The sequence below is a fragment of the Seriola aureovittata genome, chromosome 5, assembly GCF_021018895.1.
Source record: "Seriola aureovittata isolate HTS-2021-v1 ecotype China chromosome 5, ASM2101889v1, whole genome shotgun sequence".
In the NCBI taxonomy this organism is placed as follows: domain Eukaryota; kingdom Metazoa; phylum Chordata; class Actinopteri; order Carangiformes; family Carangidae; genus Seriola; species Seriola aureovittata.
In genome coordinates this window covers 24,660,953-24,684,199 of record NC_079368.1, presented here as the reverse complement: position 1 = coordinate 24,684,199, position 23,247 = coordinate 24,660,953, and the positions used below count along the sequence as shown (strand labels likewise).

At 39.4% G+C, this 23,247-nt stretch overlaps 1 protein-coding gene across 1 annotated transcript in view; it reads left to right on the top strand.

Moving 5' to 3' along the window:
- The first annotated feature begins 2,293 nt into the window (after positions 1–2,293).
- Positions 2,294–23,247, top strand: part of tmem8b (transmembrane protein 8B) — a 41,362-nt gene continuing 20,408 nt past the window's right edge. Inside the window, exons 1-6 of the mRNA XM_056377183.1 lie at positions 2,294–3,406; positions 8,261–8,450; positions 9,023–9,230; positions 12,484–12,617; positions 13,944–14,212; positions 16,887–17,269. Of these exons, the coding sequence (XP_056233158.1) occupies positions 3,322–3,406; positions 8,261–8,450; positions 9,023–9,230; positions 12,484–12,617; positions 13,944–14,212; positions 16,887–17,269 (1,269 nt within the window). The 5' untranslated portion in view covers positions 2,294–3,321. The remainder of the gene's footprint in view (positions 3,407–8,260; positions 8,451–9,022; positions 9,231–12,483; positions 12,618–13,943; positions 14,213–16,886; positions 17,270–23,247) is intronic.

Sequence of the window (23,247 nt, the reverse complement as noted above, 5' to 3'; positions counted from 1 at the left end):
TCTTTTAAGTTTTCAAGGTGTATAAAGAAAAGAAACAGACCAAGGAAAGGTAGTGTGTTGATCAGTCGGGGAGGGGGGGTGGACTACTAAAGATGATTTATGATCATACTCTCTTTCTGCTGTCAAAATTGATCTAACTTTTCTCGCTGACCACGTCTGCTCTTAATTACAGTCATAATGACTCACTGGGTGGCTTCCAGGTCTGCTTTTACACAGGGGTGAGGTTGTCTTTTTGTCTGAACAGAATATCTGGCAAGCTTTCCATCTCCTTTTGACTATTTTGGCTTTGGGTTTGTCGAACACTTCACAGCCTTGAGGATGTATGCATTAAAAGGCTGTCAGGACAATGTGCCAGACACACACACAGGTACATTAACAGCTATGTCGAGGCAGTGCGTCCAAACTTGTAGAGGCTCATTAGACTCTTTCCTGTTAGAAATGCATTCAGGGCTGGGCATCTTTCAAGTATCTCTGCATTATGGGGGTAAACATGTCTACAGCAGGATACTACAGCCAGTTTCAGTCAGTCACAGTGAAACTGCACTCTAGCTGAGCTGAGTATTGCAGTCTTCAACAGCGAGTCCAGCCAGACGCGATGGGTTGCTATGCGTGGGTCTTTGTATCCAGGGGATTGAGCTTTACAACTTTGAAGAAGACTGGAGAGTAAACTTTGACTGCTGTCAACAGAATGCATGTTATCACTGTGTTGCATAAAATATAGAAGCATTTTCTCACTGCATTGTCTCATGTCCTCTTCCGAGTGACAGGAACGTTGTACTCCGCACGTCTTACTCAGGTTCTTGTCTCACGATCCATCTGCTTTTTACTTTACTGTTGAGTTTTAGAAAGACTCCTCCTCTGCGCTCCTCCAGTTAAGGCACCCAGCAAAGTAAAAACTCTTGGTGTTGAATAGGATTCTTTAGTTTTGTAGTTGATAGTCACCCTGTGCTCTTTATCTGACTCTGAGCGGTAGAGGAGGGTAAATGCTATGCAAAGAAGAACTCAGTTATGTGACTTTTGTGAGGCTCATTGTGACTGTTTACTGCGTTTAAATTCATTGAAATACAGAGATTAGGGTAAGGATTAGGCAACTCAATTGTGAATTAATTTACCTGAAAAATAAATGTGTTGTGTGCTGGGTTTATTGAAGGTCAGCAACAAATTATCAGGATATGAAATTCAGCATCATTTTAACCTCCTGGTTAGTCTATTTGTTATTAATTCAGTGCCAACAGTTCAGTTTAATGATTCATTTCTGTCAGATAAATTATACCTTACCTGATCCAAGAGCTCATTCCCTCTCTGACAGATCTGCTTGGACAGTTGTGACTCATGTTGGAGTCACCCCACAGCCTAAAAATAATCATGACTAACAATTTGAGTCAGTCTTAATGTCCAGTTCCTGGAGGGAAATGGATTATTGTCTGAGGCAGACATTGGTGAAAAATTCAATTTTTCCCCCCCAGTAAGTCTGTCGTCCCCTGCTGTACATGAGAGAGATGCTTCACATTTCAAAGTCCGCTGGACTGTTTATGTATCGGTGATGGCAATGATCAGGGCCGGAGGCATTATGTTTTTGGGTTGTCCGTCCGTACCTACATCCCATTCTCATGAATGCGATATCTCAGGAACACCTTGAGAGAATTTCTTCAAATTTGGTGCAAACGTTCATGTTCAAGGATGAACTGATTAGAATTTATGTGGTCAAAGGTCAAGGTCGCTGTGACCTCCTATCTCTCCCATTCACGTCAATGTGATATATCAGGAACACCTTGAGGGAATGTCTTCAAATTCAGCACAAATGTCCACTTGGACTCCAGGATGAACTGATTAGAATTTGGTGGCCAAAGGTCAAAGGTCACTGTGACCTCACAAAACACATTTTTGGCCATAACTCAAGAATTCATTCGCTAATTATGACACAATTTAACATATATATCTAATGGATTGAAATGATTAAGTAGTGAAATTTTATATCCAAAAGGTCAAAGGTCAACTTCACTGTGACATCATAATGTCCTGCAAAAACACTTCTGGCCATTATTCAACGCTGTAACTGAGATTGTGACCTTATTTCCTGCAACTTGACTGGTTGGTGGAGGCATAGCCTACAACCACAAAGCCATAATTCTAGTTGTGCATTAATGTAGGAGGGAAAGATTTAGATTTAGTGTAATTTAGATCCCCATTTGCCACTGTCTTGTAGTTGGCTGCTTGTCCTAGAGTCCTTGTATGCCTTGTTTTTCAGTTTTAATAAAATTGAAGAACAAAAATGCAACAATTTTGACACCCTTTTATGTTTATTTCAGTGCAGTCCTTATTGTTTTCGTCTGACCTCAGTGAAACCTAATCCAATCCATCTCTTTGACTCAAACTGGACTTGAACATTTGAGGAAATGACCAGAAAGCAAATGAGGAAATGTATCATCTTCTATGTCTTACATGGGCTATTCATGTAAATATATGAATATATATTCCTCTTGTTTTGCCAAAACGTCACAAACATAGAAATGTACAGTATGTTATCCTACAATACCTAGAGTAACTTTACTGTTTGGGATCAGTTATGCCTCCAATTGTTGTGGAACAAAGATAAAAACCAAATTACATCTATAGTTTGTGATTCTTGAAGATCATTGACATCAGTTCAAAAATAATTTTAAAAATCAATACAATTAAAGTAAGGTTTTGGGCTGTTAAAAGAGGATCCATGGTCATGGTTAACATAATGAAAAAACAAAGAAAAATCTTAATAATTTCCAACTTATTAATAGACAGAAATGTTTTGTCCGTTTTGTTGCAACTGAAATACACTGCAGTGCAGAAGAAGTTGCATATTCAACATGATCAACGCTCGCGCTGTTTCTCAGGAAATAGATGTAGCCTATCTGAGTGCACAGAATCAGATCAGGTCAGATGTTCTGTTTCCCCTCAACTTTCTGTCCCGGGTCCTAAGGGAGACGAGGCTGCATCCTCCGGGGGCAGCAGCAGCAGCAGCAGCCTCTGTGCTCCTCGCTTGGCCCCTGTGTATGTGTGTGTGTGTGGTGTGTGGTGGTCCGGACGCCGAAGTGACGAGCTTTGTGGTGCATTCGACGTCTGCACCGTCTCCGGACTGACAGGGCCGAAGGTCCAATGAAATAACTCGACATATTGAGGTTGTCAAATCAAAGCCAAAGAGGAGGCGCTGTCCCGTCGTCGTCTGCATTACGTCATGCACAAACAGCTGGTCGTTGGCAAAAATCTGAAAAAATGTAGACCAGCACAGCGACTGAGAACTGCACCCGGGCTGTAGCCCCTCCACTAAATATTTTGCTTTTAACGATGTGGCAACTGGAGCGCCTGGGCTCAGGATGTAGCCCTCCGAGGCTCCTCTTGCTTGTTTACACCTATCTCTGCGCTCTTGGAGGTGAGTGGTTTCCGTTCAGTGTGTGTTGCTTTGATTCACGGGGAGCTGTTCCTTTTGTCGGGGGTGCTGAAATCTCTCAGAAACCACCAGCAGCAGCAGCAGCAGCAGCAACAGAGGCAGCGGCAGCAGCGGCGATCGCATCCCGCTTCTGGTTTGAATTTAGTCCCATCCTAAACTAAACCTCCACAGCTGCTGCTTTTAGTCTCGGCCACCGACAAAACCGTTTTCTTGAGCAAAGACTGTCTTCAGTTACGTGACGCATGGGCAAGGTTGCTGCTAATTATGGCACGCAACACACTGACTTGACAGATGCTTCTATAGGTTGTAGGCTGCGATCCTGAGGGCTGAATATATGGCCACAAGAAAACACACCGGGGCTGGACGCTTTCATTGTTGTTGCCTTTGGTTGCTTCTATGTTTGTTTGTCGTTGTTTTGCTTTGTTAAAGAAGGCAAAGACAAGTTAAGACACGTTGGCATAGTGCAGAAATATGTCCAGATTCATCGCACAATGAGGCGATTTTTAAGTCAAACCATGTTACTTCCTGTTTTTTTTTTTTTAATGTAGAAATTGAAAACTGAATTCAAAACGAGCTGATTTAAATGGATAATTTGTATTTAAACCTCAAAAATCCCTTAAATTCTGTCTCCTTTTATCATAAAATGTGAGCAAAAAGTACAACAGTCTACTATCCTGTCTGTATATTTATTTTCTTTAAAAAAAAAAACATCCTATGTAGACTGACATGCAGAGTGTTTTCCCCCTGTTTTTCACCAAGACATCTTTGCTGCTTCAAGACAAAGCCGTGAAGCAAAAAAATCCTCAGTGCTCAACTGTCTGACAGCGATGAATCCATACCTACAGCACACACTGTACTGACTGTGGTCACAGAAGATCTTAAAGGTCTGTCTGAGGATGTTGCAGTCCCCTGACAGACTTGTTGCTGTTTTGCTCCATCAGTTTTTTGGTAAATCTTTGGACTTGGTTTGAAGATGAAAGCTCAGTTCATCACTTTACCCTGCTTTCTTGGGACATATATATTATGAGGAGGATATATTATAGTTGGGTTTATTCATGAGAAAATTTTGAGCTGGATGATTTTTTTTCTCATGAAATAATAGATGTTTATTTGACTGGTCATTGCCATGATGTTCAGCAGGAACAGTCAGTTTATCAACTCTTGACTGAATGTTGAATTGTGAATGTTTTATGTGTGACAGCTCTGGTGTCGACATCTGTGAGGTTGGTGGAAGGCTGTGTTTGATTTTTGAGGCGTTTGTTCTTGTTGGTGGGTGTGAGCAGGCTGAAGCAGAGGACAGAGTGTGTTGGACCAGGAATGGGAATTGATTGCTAATGGTAAAATTCTGTTGTTACAAATGGCTCCTCTTTTACAACAATTTTTTTTTTTTTTTCTCTCTCAAGATTTTAAAATCCTACAAGATGATGAGTAATTTCAAAGGAGGCTTTACCTTTGCTGTTCCAAAAAATAAAGTTTAAAGATGATCCAGCTCAGCGTTCAAGGATAAATCTGTAGTTGAGATGACAAAAAGCAGGATTATGTCTATATTAAGCCTCTAACAGAGTAAAACAGTGGTTGGGAGGCGCTCATTGAAGAGATTACGGAATTCTGAACCGTGCTGTAAGAAATCCTATAAGCACTCCGCTGCCTTTATCTCCAAATGAAATGTCTTTATTTAGCTGGCAAACGAACAAGCATATTAAGATATTTTTGCATGTTTACACCTTCACATTATGTGCAGTTATGAGTGGGGTTGCTGGACTTGTGCTGTTTTTTGGATACACATTACATTTGCAAAATCGTATTTTCACATAGAGGGGATTTTCAAATAATGTCCTGGTATGTGGATGTCAGTCATGAGTTTAATTTGTCTCAACAACCTCAGGTGCTGAGATGTTTAAAATAAAGCCTGTCTTTTCAATTGAGTCTAACTGTATCCACCTATATGCATCTTATACATTACATTAAGTGAAATCTGGCAACATAAGGTTGTGACAGTTACCAGTGTAATGTACCCAATTTCAGAATAGTGACCACTTGACATTAATAGCAGTTAAAAGTATTTTTTGCACACCTGTATACAGACAGGAGACTGATGACAAAAAATAACAAAATGAATGCACTACACACTGTCAAATTTATTAACTTGCTACATTTTGCTACGTGATCTCTGTCATTTCGACATACCAACTGTAGCTGCTTAGTCCATTGGTCCCAAACTTTTTCTGTTTGTGACCTCTTACAAAACAACATCCTCATGCAAATCCTACATGGTGCAGGTCTTTGAGTTGTGAGCAGATGAATAATTTGAATACTATTTGAATTATTTTTGTATGCTAAAGAGGCAAAACTACAAAAAGTGCAAATATTTTAGAAAAGTCTGACAAATAAACATAATTTTATGTAGCAGGAATTTGATTTTCTCCGTTTTTCTACGTCTAGTAATTATCTCATAACCATCCTGACCCCCGGCTAGTTAACAGTGACTTTCTTGAACAATTTAAAGACTTGTTGAATAATGTAATCACCATTCATATCCAGTGTTAACTCCAGATGTGCAAAATCAGCTTCTGACTTTTCTTTTCAAACATCTGTCTGACCAAGAGGTAACTATTTTTTTTACAGTGAGTCATTAACTTTTAGTGGTCCCAGCCATAGCTAGTTTCATAGTAATCATAAAAGCAGTACATTTGGTGAGCTTACTGCAGGCCAGCAAGTTTATAGCACCTCAATCTGTGACAAATGACCAGTGACATATGACGAGTTCTCCAGCCTCACTCACAGGTATCCATGTGATGAAAGGGCAAAGGAGAACTTTAAAGTAAAGAAGGCTCACTTAAAATGCAGATAGCAGGCCAGAAGAAGGCTGGGAGCTTTGTATGGGTTTAGGCTTTAGCTCTTGACAGTAAGACTGCTTCATTCTTCTGAGTTTCTGCCTCCTTATTCTGCGCTTTTAGTATTCAAGATTGCCTCCATAGGTGAGAGCCAGCGTGAGCTTTGAGGACGGGTAATAGAGTGGGGGAGAGGAGCCGAGTGGAGCCATTTTTCTCTTTTTACTAACACACATTAGAACACACTGCACATTCAAGAAAACCTTTTCCTTCACGCATCCACGCCTCTGCGCCTTGTCACTGTAGAGGGTCACTTGGTTTTCTTCACTCCCTATCATCATCAAGGCGAAAAGCAGAAGCACTAGAAAAACATGCAGCTGCAAATGACAGCATTAGTACAGTGAGCTTGCTTAGTGTCTCTCGCTACAACTTTTAAATGAATTGGGCTCGTGCTGTTGTAGAGGCGCAGGCTTTTCATTGAATACTCAAAACAGTATTGTGAAATTTTGTACTACTTTTGCACAAATTGCAGGGGAGATAAATTATACCCTGAAAGAAAGAAAACAGGGAAAGACATCACCATAGGTATTCCAAGTACAGATGGAAGAAATGGTTACCATGCACAAACACAAAGGGAGTGTGCTACAAATGGAAAACATTCTCCTCCAGTGAACTATAAAGGTGCCTGCACATGCATTCCCATGTAAAACAGCTGCATTCTTTGTATCTATGATAACACTTATTGAAGAGATGCAATTTGTTCTGTCAATGAACTGACTCGCACACACTTTCCCCCAGATTTTGCCCACCTGCTGGGTGTGCTCATTCGCCCAGCCCAGCTCATGTAGGTAATATGGCAGATTACACCTGTCACTTGTTCTGCAGCTTTTATATGCAGAGCCTCAGGTGGATGTAATCCAAGGATTTGACATTATGCAAGGCGTGAGTGAGTCTGCATACATGCATCTGCCTCAGCTGCTTTAAAAGGAGTTAAAGTCTAAGATTACATATTTAGATGATGTAGCTCTCTACAAGCAGTTTTCTGGGTTCGAGGAGAAGCTTGTCATTATGGACTTAAGACAGAGTGACTGCTTATGCCTCGGTTCCATTTACAAGAATCATAGTGCTGCCAACGAACTATTTCTACTTGGGATTCTGTCTATAGAAGCAAAAGTCTTCATCATAACTCACGTTAGTCACGCTAGCGGCATGGCTCTGGATGACAATGTGTCTACCGGTCGATCGGTCCAGCACTTTCAGACACTTTTGGTTCAGCGTGTTCAGACTGAAATCTTTTGACATGTATTGGGTGTTTTGCCATGAAATTTCATACAGATACCATGATCCCCAGAGGATGATTTCTTAAGACTTTATAGCTCACATGACTTTTTATCTAGCGCCACCAGTAGGTCAAATTTTTCACTTACCTTGTGAAATATCTCAACATCTACTAGATGGATTGGCACAAAATCTGGTACTTGCAATCATGGTCCCCAGACGATGAACGCTAATTACTTGATGATCCCCTCACTTTTCACTCATTGCCGTCTTCAGGGCAAAATTTCAATTTATCCATTACTTTGGTTTATGACTAAATATCCTCATCCTCACACCTTAGCAAATGTTAGCATACTAACACACTAAGCAAAGATGATAATCAAGGTAAACATTAAACCAGCTAATAGATTGCATGTTAGCATTGCCATTGTGAATATTTCAGCATGCTAACATGCTAAACCAAGATGGTAAACATGGTTAACATTATACCATTAACATCAGCATATCGCTGTGAGCATTTCAGCATGTTGACGTTAGCATATTTAGCTGGAAGCAAAAATGTTGTTCCAAGATGCTTCCTCACAGCTGCTAGCATGGGTTTCTTTTTTGTTTTCCTGATCAAATGTAGGTTACCCTGTAACTTTCTAAATGAGGATATCTCATGTGTTTCTCATGTTCATCCTCACAAATGTTCAGGGACACTGTCCTCTGGTTCTGCTCCCTACAGATTGCCTTTTTGTGACTGAATACTTCACCCGCACGCCTCGTAAACTGAATGCTTTCAACTCCTTCGCCAGTGTGGAACTGTTCCACTTCAATGTGCCTGATGACACCATGATGGCCGTATGGAACCTCATCACATTCAAGGAGCAAGGGGGCACATTTGGAGACAGCTGCCCAAACCGCAATGTGACTGTGTAAGACGATGAGTTTGTCACAACAACTTTCTCTTTTTCTGAAGTTTCTTGGGTTTAGCTTAAAGTGTCTCTTTTGGTTTTCTTTTGCTCAAGCTACAGTGCTCCTTCAGTGGGGTAAGAATAGACAATAATATGCATCTTATATTCCTTACCTTTGGGAAAAAAGGTTATAGCAGCTGGTTAACCCTGAGCAGTGTCAGCTATTACTGGCAGCTTCAAAATATGAAGGGACTACTGTAAAAGTAGTTAGATGCATTTAGATTTTAATTTTTTGTCTGACTGTTTCTATCAGATTTGTGATCAGTGTTTGTCATGAAACCTGTTGTCTCAGGTGACTGTTCTGTGTTCCTGTGATGTTGTGAATGATGTGGTTATCACATTCAAATGTGTAGGACTGGATATGATTATTAATGTTGTGGATTTGGATCCTTCAAATTTTAAATAGAAGATGCCATCTGTGCTCATGTTGTCAGCTGTTCCTATGGATGAATTTCATACTTGACAGATGCATCTGTTGTTTATGAAAATATTAGGCCATAACAGGGATTGGATTTTGGCTTTGTGATTAATAGGTACTTCAGGTCTGGGGCTCCACCAGTAATCAACCCCCTGTACACCCGCTTCCCTCGGGACACAGTTGTCCCAGGGTCCTTTGCTGTGACCCTGACCTGGACTCTTCCAAACCGTACAACAGGAGCATTCAATGTGACCAGCCCACTCCCTGGAGACTGGTTCCTAGCAGCACATTTACCCAAGGATGAAGGCAAGATCTCAGTCAAGGTGAGTGTGGCCGTTTAGCACAAATGGACATTGTGGTTTCATATTAAGAATTGGATTGGTGGGTTGTTTTGGCGATGTAGTTGGTGCTAACATGGGGCACTGTGTTGTTTTGACACTGCACTAGACAGCAGACATTTTGACCTGTCATAGCAGGAAAAGCACAGGTGAAACAAATTTTAATAGGGTGTCCCAGTGATCCAGCAGGTACAACACCAGGACAAAGGAACACCTCATCTAAATGGAATGTGGTCATTTTGAATTTTGAATTGGCACTAAATGAAAAGTTATTTACATAAATGTCTAATCCAAATTTCATGGCAATCAATTTTCTTCTAGCATTTAGCTCTATATACATTATTATCTGTTGCACTACTTATCTGTATGTTACAGTGTTGTATGGTCCCTCAGATAAATAGATAGATAAAATCCAGTAGTTGTCACTCAAAACCACACGTCAATCAACCTCACAGTGGCACTAGTGTAAAAGTCGGTGGATCACATCGTTGGGTTTCATCCCCCTGAGGATCATGGATGTATGTGCAAAATGTTTTGACAGTCTATCCAATAGTTGTTGAGATATTTTGGTCAGGACCAAAGTGGTGGACATCTCTCATGAATGGAGACTGGTAAAAGAGAAGCTTATTTATGCTAATGCGTTATGTAATGCAAATTCAGTGAGATCTGCATCTAAAATAGTCTCCTCATGGTTACTTAACTTCCCATCATGATAAAAAAAAAATGATGTAAGAATTCGCTGGGATTAATATTCCAGTTTGTGCGGCAGAGTTTAAAGAAGCAGAACAGCGTCAGAGAGTTTTTCTTCATCTCATCATGTTCTCCTATTTGGCTGCATAAACACCTGCTGATTTCCATTTCAGGCAATTTATTTGTCGCTGGCATGGTGTTCAGTTGTGCTTCCTTTGTGGTTTCCACTGGCTGGCAAAAGTGCACCTGGAATACACAACAATCAGAAATATCATCAAAAGTTGCTATCAACATTGCATGTACAAAAGAATTGGTTTGCTCTGGGGGCACTGGGAATAGAGGCTGCTGTGGCTAAAATGTGATCTGCTTCCAATGACACTGTATAGATGGAAATAACATACTTTTTCCAAATTCTGCTTTCTGAAGCAATTTTCTAGCATCCAAGATGTTTTCTGTTCAGAAAGGAAACATGGAAAGAAGCGTTGCAAGCTGAAGGGAGCAACGCACACTGCATTTATAACAATCCCAGTTGAATTTAGAACACAGTATGTGACGATTTAGTGACAAAAAACAAAGAAGCAGTGATAAACTGTGTTATCTGTCAAACCCATAATCTCCTCATGTACACTGACTTGCTGAAATTGCAATAAGGGTACGCCATGTTTTGTCCTTCCACAACAAAGAGTCTCTGTTCTCTGTATATAAGCACATGTATTTCAGGGTTATAATATATAATATATTAACTTCCTTGGAATTATTTGACCTTTATATCTCTATAAATGACCTTATTGTGTCTAAAAAGCAATATGCATACTGTCATACAAAGCTCAGTGTAAATGAGGAAACTGAAGGGAAATTATAGGAGTATAAGATATTAAATGTTGACCTGTTCATCCAACCATTTTACAGCGTTTGTTGGTACGACTTCATCAAAGTGTATGGCAACCAATTTATCTTGTATCTAAGTAACAGTGATGCTCGTTAGTTTTAGGCTGTAATGACATGGTAATAAAAGTAAGGATTGTGGGGATTCACAGAAAAAAACTGAATCTTAATATACTCGGTCACAATTCTGGAAGAGTGACTAATTTAATTAACAGCTTTCATTTCATTTACAATGGAAGAAATGTTCTTCATTCACTTTTATCTCACTTATCCATTATTTAAAAAGATGTTACTGGTTTATGATGATCATTAAAATCAGGGTTTGACATAATGGTTTGCCAGTATATATTAGCCTTTTATTAAATGCTGGATATTGGCCAGGCAGCGTTGTCTACTGTCAGTTCAATGGATCTCAGTTTAAAACTGCAAATATATAGCAACAATCTGTAAATTCAATTGTTCATACGTTTGTTTATTTCGTAAATCGGCATAATTCTTCATCCAAAGACCAAACACATTAAATTATCTTAGCTCATTATGTATACTTTTACAATCTAATGTCATCTAACATATTGTTCATGCAATACATCCTTCCTGTTTGAGCCTTAAAGGTGTTTCTGTCTCGTGAATTTGTTTAAATGTGAGTATTAAAAATATAAGAGGTGCAGTATACGACGGCACGAACTGCACACTCGAAAATTACCATAGAGTTCAATGGTGAACATAAGCTCTCAGAGGTTGCATTTATTGCAGGACTATTGCAATGGATTGCACTAAATTGTTCAGGTGTACCTAATAAACTAGAAACTAGAAAATTGCATAGTCTCGGGTCATAGGTCATCCTGACTGAAGGAGGTAAAATAATGCAATTAGTCAAGGTTTCAGTGGTGGTGGTGGGGGCTTTAGGAGGTTTAGAGGCTTTAGAGGAGTTGTAGAGGCTTTAGCACCCTGCCAAGACTGAAATTCTGGGGAAAATGAATGAATGCTTATATCTTTTTTGGCATGAAAATGGCAATATTTAAAAGTATTGAACACCATCAAAAGCTATCTGCACTTACAGTGTAAAAACATTGGCTGTCAAAAACCCATATTGGTTGAGCCTTAATTAAAACACAACTTGCCCTACAAGACACATGTGCAGGTCCAACTGACAGGCCATAATAAATCAAAGGGTCACCTCAGCAGCTCCCGGACTAATGACATGCCACAGTAATTGTGGCTCAAGCAGGAGGGGTTAGTGATCAGTTGACAGGAATGAAGAACCTCGTTTGGCATTCACACCTGTCCTTTTGAATCAGGCACAGAATGCTCATGTTCTTTTTTAAAACAAATTTTACAGCAGATCATGTGTAGAAACAATACACGGCCTGCTGGCTCTAAGTCATTCTGTCTGCTTGGCTCATCTCACAGAGTAATGCACATCAAGAATTAATGGTTCAGAACAACACAAGTGAAATAGCGGGTGCATGTTACACTGTGTGGCAGGCAGAGGGAGGACAGAGTGATATTAATCCAGGAAGCTGACAGGCTTTATGCACACAGTCCATTAGGAATTTTCAGCCACTCTGAATGATATCTAATCTCCTCCTTACCAGCCTTTAAGAAATATTGGTGAGCTAACCACTGAAATACCATCTAAGCCACTGCTGTGATATCTTTCTAGGGTCTGTCTGAAGAATGCCAGTATTTGTTCCAACCTCAGCTCATTGTCCAGAGGCTAATTGGGATTTCAGTGCTCTATCCTGGATACTTCATTGACCAGATGATCCCCATCCACAACAGATCTGCACTTTATAAGTAAGTCTTCTAATTTAGCTTCCGAAACCTGAAAGTCAGAATGGATTGCCTTTGAAATTATGTACTCAATCTAATCTAATAGGAAATTTTTTTTTTTTTTTTTTTTTTTTTTGCACAATCTATCTCTTCAGTTCACCTCCTCATCTGCCTCTTAAGTAATGATTTTCCTGGAGTGTTCTGCATAACCTTATATTGCTTTTTCATTTTAAAAAGATGCAATTTCCCAATGTGTGCTTGTAGTCTGAACAACTTTATTATCTTCCTCTCCTTGAAAAGTCACATTAGTCTTGTGAGCAGAGCAATATGATTTATTTTCAGATGCTATTTGCACCCAGGTTTATAACAATGCCAACAATACTATATGCACTGTTGCTATATGCTATATGCTAATGCTATATCACAGCCAGTGTGGCTATTTTCACCCGGATGTATATAGCATGGCAGAGATAAGCACTCAGGTGTCTATAGCCAACAGTGCTATTTGCACCCAGGATAGATAGCCACAGTGGGTATTTACACCAGGGTTTTAGTGTCTCCTGGACCAATTCATTGAGTCACACGGGTGAAGATCTGGCAGAAAGACTTTCTAACGTGGTTAATGTTGTGAAAGAGTCTATTTGAACTCAAACCATGACTTTTCCCTTAACCTAACCAAGAAGTTTCATTGCCTTAATCTAAGCAAACTGCATCTGAAAACTGAATATGATAATAACAATAAAAACAAGATAATAAATCAACAAAGTCTAAAAACAAATATGTTCTCAATGGCAGCAGACATGTACAATGGTACCTGGTGTATGGCGCTTATAAAGCAGTGCATTGCAACATTTTCCGCTGTCCTGGAAGCCATTTTTTAACGGCACAATAAACAAGCTGCTAAGGGAACCACTACTTGTTCCACACAGGTATAAATAGCTGAATAGCTGCCATGTAATTATTTTCACCCAGGTGCAAGTAGACGTTTCATTTTCCAGGTTTATATTCATTTTTTCTTGATCTTTTTTTTTTTTTTTTTTTTTTTTGCAAAAAAAATTAAATAAGGATAATCAAAATGTCAGTTGCTCAGTCAAATACTACATATTTACTTATGTAAGTTGTTGGAGGTATTTTCAATTTTTGTAGCACTATTTATTCAGATGAAACAGATACAGAAAGATATGGGTTTACCTGCTAACATAAATGTCTTTTATATAATAAATACTGTACAATACTGTTCTAAAGCATACTGGATAGTTTATAGCCTACAGCACATTGGTATTATTCCTGCCTAAAACATGTGTGTGCGTGCCTATCTGTGTGTGTGTGTGTGTGTGTGTGCTTTTGCAGAGTGTTCATCCCCAATTATATATCAAAGGTGAAGGTTCAGCTGGTAAACTGCAGCACCAAGAACAAGAGTAGCGACAGTTGTCCCGTGGTGCTGAAGATAAGAGCGCGGGCGCCACCGGTGCATAACTCAAGTGCCCTCGACTGCAGGGAGTGGAACCCCTGTGAATTAGACACCCTCGTTCCTGCCTGGGAACAATGGTACTACATCCTGGTGGAGAGATATCTAAGTAACTCTGACGTCTACTTCCGCATCGGGGTGCAGGTCACAGGTGAGTGTCTTAATTTACTTTTTACCATCCTAAAATAAAGCAGCAATATTCATTTTGTAGTTTTATTAGAATAACAAAGACTAAACACATTGAAAACAGCAATAAGCTAGTATTGATTAGACACTATCAGTCTGACCATGGAGGCAGAGGGCCTCATTTATTCATTTCAATCAGCTTGAAGAAGTAAAAGTTAGAAAAATATATAATTTAAAGTAAGCCAATGTAATGTTGGTTTAACAGCAGCCTTTCTAACCAAAAATAGCTACACTATGTAACATTGTAATGCGTAACAGAAATACAAGCAAAGAAACATCAACCTTCAGCAAACTGACTCAGTAATGTCAGTGACACAATATCTAACTAAAGTTTGCAAGCGTTAACTAACATTAACCACCCTTAGCTACTGTTCATACTCCAGGTTTTACTAGGATCAGGGTACTGCCACTCCAATATATGTTTCATATTATTCATGATGTAGGTACTAACAGTAAAGGCTATCTGTACACAGTGGTTTGCATGCATGAATACTAATATGCTGCATACAGTAACATTGTTTACATAATACGAAGAAAGTATCAGAAATTGAAACTCTGATGTCTTCTTGGTGTTTCATAGTGTGTGATTCTGTTGATTGCTTAAGTGTATTACTAATGCTTCTGTTCATTTACTGTTATTCTGATTATTTAAAGCCAAGCACAATATTTTAACACCCTGGTGGTTTCGCTTCTTGTCTTGAAAAAAACATCAGGGCTTTTCACACAGTGAGGAATAGGTTGTTGTGTAAATGAGCATTTTACCAATTTTGTCAATTAAACAAAGTTATTTAATTGTTTATTAAAGGTAATGTGTTGGATTTCCCTCATTATTTTCAAATAAATTATGATAATGTTTATTGCCACAATCTTTTAGCTACTTTAGTTGATTCCAGTGTTGTTCATTATTCTTCTTCCTGCTGCTTTTGAAGTGTAATTTAGACGATGCTGGGGTGGTTTCTGTGAACCTGAAAACTCATAAATTAGACTAAACAAAAGCTCGGAGTGGAATTTGGCAGCATATCATATCCAATATCCAAAATTATGCAGTCAAAGTATGAAGAATTTTGGCTTTCAGTTTGCAAAGGCACTGATGGAAAAAAATAAGAGATTGTTATAGGTGTAATGTTGTCTTTGTATCAAAGCAAAAAATGAATAAAAAAATGCCTCCAAGATGCTCACGCTTCTTACGGATACACGAGGCAGAAATTTTGGACCTGTGTTTTGAATGGAAAAGGGAGGCCAGACACAGCTGGACCGTCAAGAGGCTTGTTCAAGAAAAGACCGGAGCTCAAACTGAGGCGATTCATGAGGGATTGCTATGAGGCCAGTGATACCACGCTTAAGTGCTACATGCTGTTTTTGGGTTGTGGAGTGCCGAGATATTCTTTATGCTCACTCCGCAGGGATGGCTCACAAATCTGTGGGAAGTCCACTCCCATGTAGCAATCCCCTCCCTCTGTTTGACACTGTACAGTGCACTTTGTCACCATGGCAACACAGACACTAATTATTCACACTCTGTCTCTCCCCCTGCCTGCCAGGCAGATCTTACTTGACCTTTTGTGGATTTAAATTGAAGAACACCTCAGGTTCAGGGAAAAGATCATCTAGAGTGCTCACCTCCTCGTGCTTTCTCGCTATCATTCGTTATTGTTGTTATGAACAGTCGCAGAAATATGAGCCCTTATTCGAATTCAGTCCAATTTACAGGTATCGGGGTTGCTGGCTAAACAGAGAGTGGTGAAACTAGGAAGCACTTGATTATTTATTACTGTTGTTTATACAATATTTCCACTGCAGGTGTCTTTTCCCTGAATAGCTGATTGATCGCTGAAGAATGCTTAGGAGTTTTGCTCTATATGAAACCATAAAGAATCCATTTCTATGGATTATGAATTGGTTAGTTATGAAACAGTATGTTTAAACAGCACCCTGCTCTGCCAGCCACCCACACATATACAGACAATAACTGGTGCTATATATTTGGGTCTTTTATTTAACACAGATTTTACTTCTAGTTTCTACCAAAGTTACATTTGCCTGGAAGCTGCAGTATTTGGTATTTAGGTATTTTTAGGAATGCTTCAGCTGCCTGAAGGTACATGAAAATACTTCAAACCCTTTTCAGAGACAACACTATGCAAACGAGGCTGAGGCAGAAAAGCCTTTGAAATCCTTTACCCTTGGGGATTGGTGGTATTTGATGGTATTTTGCCAGTTGCCATCAATGACCATTTTGGAGAGAGTTGCTTTGTGTTGAGTGAATGCATACAGTTTGCAATTACTGTGAATCTTTGTCTCGTTAAAAAGCAGTGTACAGTGCTGAACCTTGCTGTTTACATTATGGAAACCAGCCAAAAGGGGATCATTTCAAACATTTACAGAAGACTCGGTTGCTTAGCATGTGTGATAAGGCAAGAAAAGTAACTGACTTGATTATTGCCTGTTTGTTTGAGATTTGCTGGGGATCGGTTGTTTGATTACATGATATGGATTATTACATTAAACAAGATGTCACAAGGTGCTTTTTTTTTTTTTTTTTTTTTTTAAACCTTCTGCAACAATCCAATGTTCAGCACATACAGGCATCAGTTTGACTGGTATCCTTTGGGAATTTGACATCTGTCTTTTCTGAACAGATTGCTCCAAGCCCAATTTGTCAAAGGACCAAGCGCAGCCCAGCTCCTCCATGAACATGCCTCAGTCTTTTGGAACGGCGATGGGTTTCTCCCTGTCTGAGACGCTCTCGGTGGCGACCCTGCCCAGCCTGACGCAGAACGCCAGTCACCTGCACACCTCGGAGGACAGCATCATTTACCTCGCCCCCACCGCCGGCACTAACAAGTGCTGGCCCATCCGCCCGACTCTGCGCAATGAGCTGGACACCTTCTCCGTGCACTTCTATGTCTTCTTTGGGCCGAACATATCGATTCCACCTGACAGGGCCGCCGTGTTCGCCATCAACCTGATGCCAGTTTTAGACAGTGGAGGAGTCCTCAACATGGAGCTCAAGCTCAACATGGTGAGTCCCTCAGATAAGGCAATGCCTGAAAATATAAGGTGTTTCTGATGCTGTTAATAGTTAGTTTACTTTTTACACAGGGAAACAGGGCTTTATTTTTAATTGTGAGCAATTGACACAAATGCGCAATGTGCTAATTGCTTCAGTTTGTGTTTCAAAAAATTAAGGACTGGTCAATAAAGTATTGAGTGAATGCTTGAAAAATTTAGAGGCATTGTTATAAGGTTAAGTAATTCATTCAAGAAAACGACAGCTGAAGGAGACATTTGGTTCAATATGTTGGGAAGGGCTCTGTTCCCACCTTCACCCTTCAGATGCTGTGCGCGCTCTACTACTGCAAAGGATCAGACTGTAATCAAGAATGCAAATATGCACCAGTCAGTAAAGGGAAAATCCCCAGCTAGCAAGGGTGAATAATTGGGCTCACAGACTGCGTGGCTGTGCTGGCCTGCTAAATATGGATGCTCGTGTGGTTGCAGACTTTGCTGTGGGAGCTGAAAAAGTTTGCAGTCAAACAGACGCCAATGTTTGGGAATGTGACATATGTCTCTAATTGAGAGTGAACAAAATGCAAAAAATCAGCCAAGCAGGATTTGGTATGTCTTTGTTAAGCTGTCCTTTAGATAGTAATATTATTAGGAATGCACCTGCAGTGGCTCTAGAGGTCTGCAGGGAGCCAGAAACTGGAGAGCTACAAGCTGGCAGATGGACTTTTAAACATTTTACTCCTAATAGAAAGCAAGCCAGCTAGTGTTGAAATAACTAGAGGATGAAGCATAAAAGCCTGGCAGATATCTTTGATTACTCAGTTCAAAGGAATATCCTGACATTTTGGGAAATATGCTTTTTTTTCTTTTTTTTTTGTCTTCCGGGGAGTTAGATTGATATCAGTTTCATCTCTGTCTGCGTTTAGAAAAGATATTTGGTCAAGGGCATATTTTGCCTAAGGTACCTGTAGCTTAGCACAAAGGATGGAAACTGGAGGAAACAAGGAAAAATACGCCATTCCAACAACTGAAGTTAACAAAACAATCTTGCCACAAAGTGGTAGAGTTTTCGATCAGCAGAGTTGCCCAGTGGTTATAGAATCACAGATATTACAATTCCCATTATTCAGAGCACTCCAAGTACATCTCATTGATTCTTCCTTAAAAGGTGCGTTTGAAAGTTCATTCATGACCCTAGAAAAAGTAATGTGATATGAATGAAATCTCCAGAACAGCCAGTTGAGGTGAGATTGTTTTTTAACTACTGTGTCTGAATTTGTGTCTTGTTTGCCACCAAACTAGCCACCGATAAATCCACGAATCACCTGGGATTTGTTCAGACTTTGGAAGATGTGCGCAGCCAGTGTGAACAAGCATCTTCACATGGCTGCATGCGGTGAACCATGTGAAGAGCCTCGGTTATTGGTCACTGCAAAAAGCTTCAGTTCATAATCGAATTGCTGTAAACCCTTATCAGTTCAACTGTACTGCAAATAAAGCTCAATTAGATGATCAATTGATAGACAGAAAATTAATCAGCAGCTTTTTTTGTTTATCTTCTATGTCATTTTTAAACCAAAATATATAAAATGTACTTGTTTCATCTCACCTCACCTCTCACCTTCTTCTTTTTAAATGATATTATACTTTTTGGTCTACAAAACAAGACATTTGAATATAATGTCAGTTTAGGCTCGTTTCTTACCCATTTTCTGAGATTTTACACACAAAACAATTAATCAATTAATCTAGAACATAACGTCAGATTAATTGCTGATGAAAATAATACTTTGTTGTAGTCCTACATGTCAATATGACAGGTTTGAATTTGGGCAAATGCAGCTTCCCTCTGCTTCTGAATTGTGTGATAAGCTAAGGCTAAACACATCTTTTATCTCGACTGAACACACAGAGATGAAATTGATGATCGATCTTCTCATCTAATCCCCGGTGAGAAAGCAAACAGGCGCATTTCCCAAAATGTCAGAGAAAAAACACAAATAGTTGACTTTTAAGGAAATTACAATTATTGACTGAGGAATTAATTTGATGGTTTTTTGACTGATTGCTGGGTTGATGTGGCGACATGGCGGGTTCACCTCATAAAAAGATCGTCCTGGGTTTGGAAATGGCAACCGTGGCAATGGCAACCTTTTTCTGCTGAGTTCTCATGTGTTCCTCATTTTGTACATTTGCCCTCTGTTTGTACGTCTCCGTGTTAGCTCTGCTAAAGCAACTTGTCCTGGATGTTTCTCTGCCCCCGTGCATTGCTGGGATACGCCCCGACCCCTCCCACCCTCCTTTCCACGCCCCAGTACAGTGACAAGTGGGCTTAGTTGATTGATTTTAAATTGATGGATTCTGTAGATGTCAGAGACAGTATGCTGTGGTGAAAACCTGGTTGCTGTGATGTTGCCACAAGAATGTATTCTTCAGAGAGACTGTCATTCTATATTATTCTATGGACAGATTTCTCCCCCCTCGGCGATGATCTGTCACTTGCTTGTCACAGGCGCAGAATCCAGTCAGCCACTGCCAGTGGGGGACTCTGGCAGATTTGCAGAGCTTAAGGAGACAATAGCTGGAGCTGCTTGTCTGCCTTGCATCACTCTCTGTGTAAGAGTGTGAATGGAATGCATTTGTCTTTTATTTCCACTGATAGCTCAAACTGGCAATGTATCCGTTTTCTTTAGGTAGGGCTCATGCAGAGAAAGAAATTGTGAGCAGTGTAATGAGCATTAGTCCTTGACATAATGTGGGTGTTGTTAACTTTAATATATTGCACTTGTTTTTGCCAAAGTAATCCACCACTATCTTCTGGGTATCAGGGCCCAAAAGTGACATGGGAAATAAATGACTAAATAAGTAAAAAAAAAAAAAATGAGCATGATACATTTAAATAAATGAATGAATAGAAATTAAATAAATATATAAATAAATAGGCAATGGCAATAAAAAAATATAATATATAATATTTTTTATAATATTTATATTATGGATAAATACATGAATAAATAAATACAGAAAAAATGTTCTTTATTTATTTATTTCCCATTATTCTGTTTATCTATTATTTGTTTGGAAAAGTTTGTTCTTTTTCATTTATCATGCTCATTTATTAATTCATTTATTTGTTCCCAGTGTCACTTTTGTTCTCACATATCTTAGATGTTAAATTTGACTAGAAAATACTGAACTGAAGCCAAAAGAAAAAAACTAAGAAATGTTCATGTTAAATTCATGTTTCCTGTTGCTAAGCAGCATTGGTATGTTTAGTGATGTTCCGAGGATGAGATGCTTGTAAAACCTTTTTTATCTTAATCATAATGTCCAATTTCAGTCAAAATATGAGACGGTTTGATGTTTCATTGAGCAAAAAGAAAACTCATCATGGAGTCTATTTTAATTAGTTTGGGCACTGGCCACATATAGTACATAGTGCCAACTTCATCCATGTTTTTGCATCAGTTGGCATTGTGTCCTGCTTGGCAAATGTCATCAGCATAACTCCTGGGAAATTCAGCAAATCAAAAGCCACACGAGGACACACCAGAGATGAACTGACATTCATCAAAAGTTCTTTCTATCTAAAGCAGAGGTGAAGTATCTGTGCTGTTGCAGAAATGTTTACTTATTTATTTATTTATTTTACAGTACTTCGCTTCAGTCACCTTGAGTACTGCATTGTTGGAAGACAGTGCTCCTGATTGAATTATGCCTCTGCCACTCACATACCACAATCATAACTAACAGCTGCATAATGGATGAGGCATATAAATCACAATATTAAACGTGATTAATGTAGCGATGTTCACAACGATGTTACAAAGTGCTTTACAAGTAACAGCAATAAATAAAAGCCCAAACAAAATTAACATTAACGTTCCAGACATGAATTTTAAATGGAGCACACACACACAAAACCAAAAACAGGCAAGCACAACAAGAACTGAACATACATTAAGAACAGTGCCCTGACAACAGAAATGTATTTTTAGAAGTGATTGAAATCCATTCCTCAGCACTGATCACTGGACAGCGAAGATGCAGGGTGCGGAGGAATGGTCAGCCTCCAGCTAGAGGGGAAATGATACGAGATGGAGCTGGACGGCAGATTGAGCCTCGAACGCTATCAGCAAAATCTTAACATCTGATCTGACAGGCAGAGGGGAGTCGAAAACAAAGACATTTCCTGATTTTGACACCACGATGAATGGTTCAGATGACAGATCTGAGAAAGTTTAAACATCACAAAATAATCATCTGCATCTTGAGAGCATCTTGTTTCCTTTATTTAATGTTTTTCCTGGTGAACCAGGTTGCTTATGGGCACATAACGTGCGGGGATCATTTGTCAAAGTGTTGACCATGGGATTGACTCTGGAAAATACATTGATTCCATTTGCTGCTTTCACTTTAACAATTAATGACTTTGAAAATGTACACACGGCGAGGTGCAGACCAGTGTGAGCTTCAATACAGGTGCATTAGAATTGTTAGTGACCATGCTTCATTGGTTTTTTTTACACATTTTCGGCTACATTGCCTTCATCACGGAGGTCACCACCTGTAAAGTACAAGAGGTGAGATGGGCAATTGCAAATATCTTACCTTTCAGAGGAGAGTGCGATTATGGCTGTAATCAAAAGAGCTAAAGACATAAGAATTACATTTTCAGGGTCGTGTTTGTTAATGTCATTTTGGGGAATATCACTGTGGATTGAAATATAAATGTTTCTGGGATGTATTGATCCTAATGATGTCATGAGAGGAATTATATACCATCATATTTTCAACATTGAAACAAAATCCGGTGGAATCTTATTTTCATTTATTCAGTTTAATTGCTAAATGCAAAGGAAAACAAAGACCTATGTTGGTATTTCTATCAGTATTTTTCTTGTGTGCCAGGAAGAACATGTAATGAGAATTTCAGCCACAACACAAGAAATATTTGTCTTTGTTTCTCTTGTGTTTTCTTTTTCTGTTCAGTTTTCAAATAGTTGGTGTTTTCAAATAGATGTCGGTAGGCTAATTACACTGAGCACAAAACCACAGTGAAGCCCCGAAAGGATTGCTGAATCATATAAGAGCTCTGTGGAGCTTTATCTGGACCAGGGTGGTGGGTTGATTTCCTCAAAATTACATACTGTATCTTCTGAGTCATACAAACTTAATAATAAACAGCAATACTGTTGCTGTCACTTTCTGTGCTTGATTGTTTGTGCGGACAGATTATGGATTAACGAGCCCCTCGGCACAGACGTTTTCAAAACCCTCCTTATATGTAGCAGAAGTGTCTGTGTCTCTTGAACACTGTGAAAGTGAACCATAACTCTGCTGTAACCATACAGTGAGTGCTCTTATTGGTTAATAACTGCACCTGAACTTCAGCTTACTGTGTTTTGGTTATGCACTGTCTAGCTACATTCAGTAGAAGGAAATAAAAAAATAAAAGAAAGAAAGAAAGAAATTCCAGATGCATTATGGGCAGATATCAAGTAAGGGACTCTTATTTGTATCAACAGCAAAACAAGAATATGAATGTACAGCCATGCTGGTGGCTCTGTGAGGCAGTTGAGCAGGTATAATGTTTAGCATGCTCTTCATGTTTGTTAGCATGTTACTGTACAAACTGGACAAAGTGAGCTTGAATGTGTGCGCCAGGTTCCAACCTCGTGGTGCAACGAAGAATCTCAGGATTACCAAAGTCATTAGGATTCATCATCTGAGGACATTGAAAATCTGTTGTAAATAGTAATCCATCCAAATTGGTGGACCAGCAGACCGACAATGCATCATGGCTAAAAATCTCTCTATTTTTGACTGAGCTCTTTGACTTACCAACCAGAAATGTTGATAACAGTCACATTGTATAGAGAGTGTGCTTTGGGCGCTTCCTGACCGATTTGCGTCCCCTTTGCCTGTATCCGGGGGGTCCGTTCGGTATTTTGTCCATGAGTGTTTCCTGCTTGATTCTTCATCTTCAAA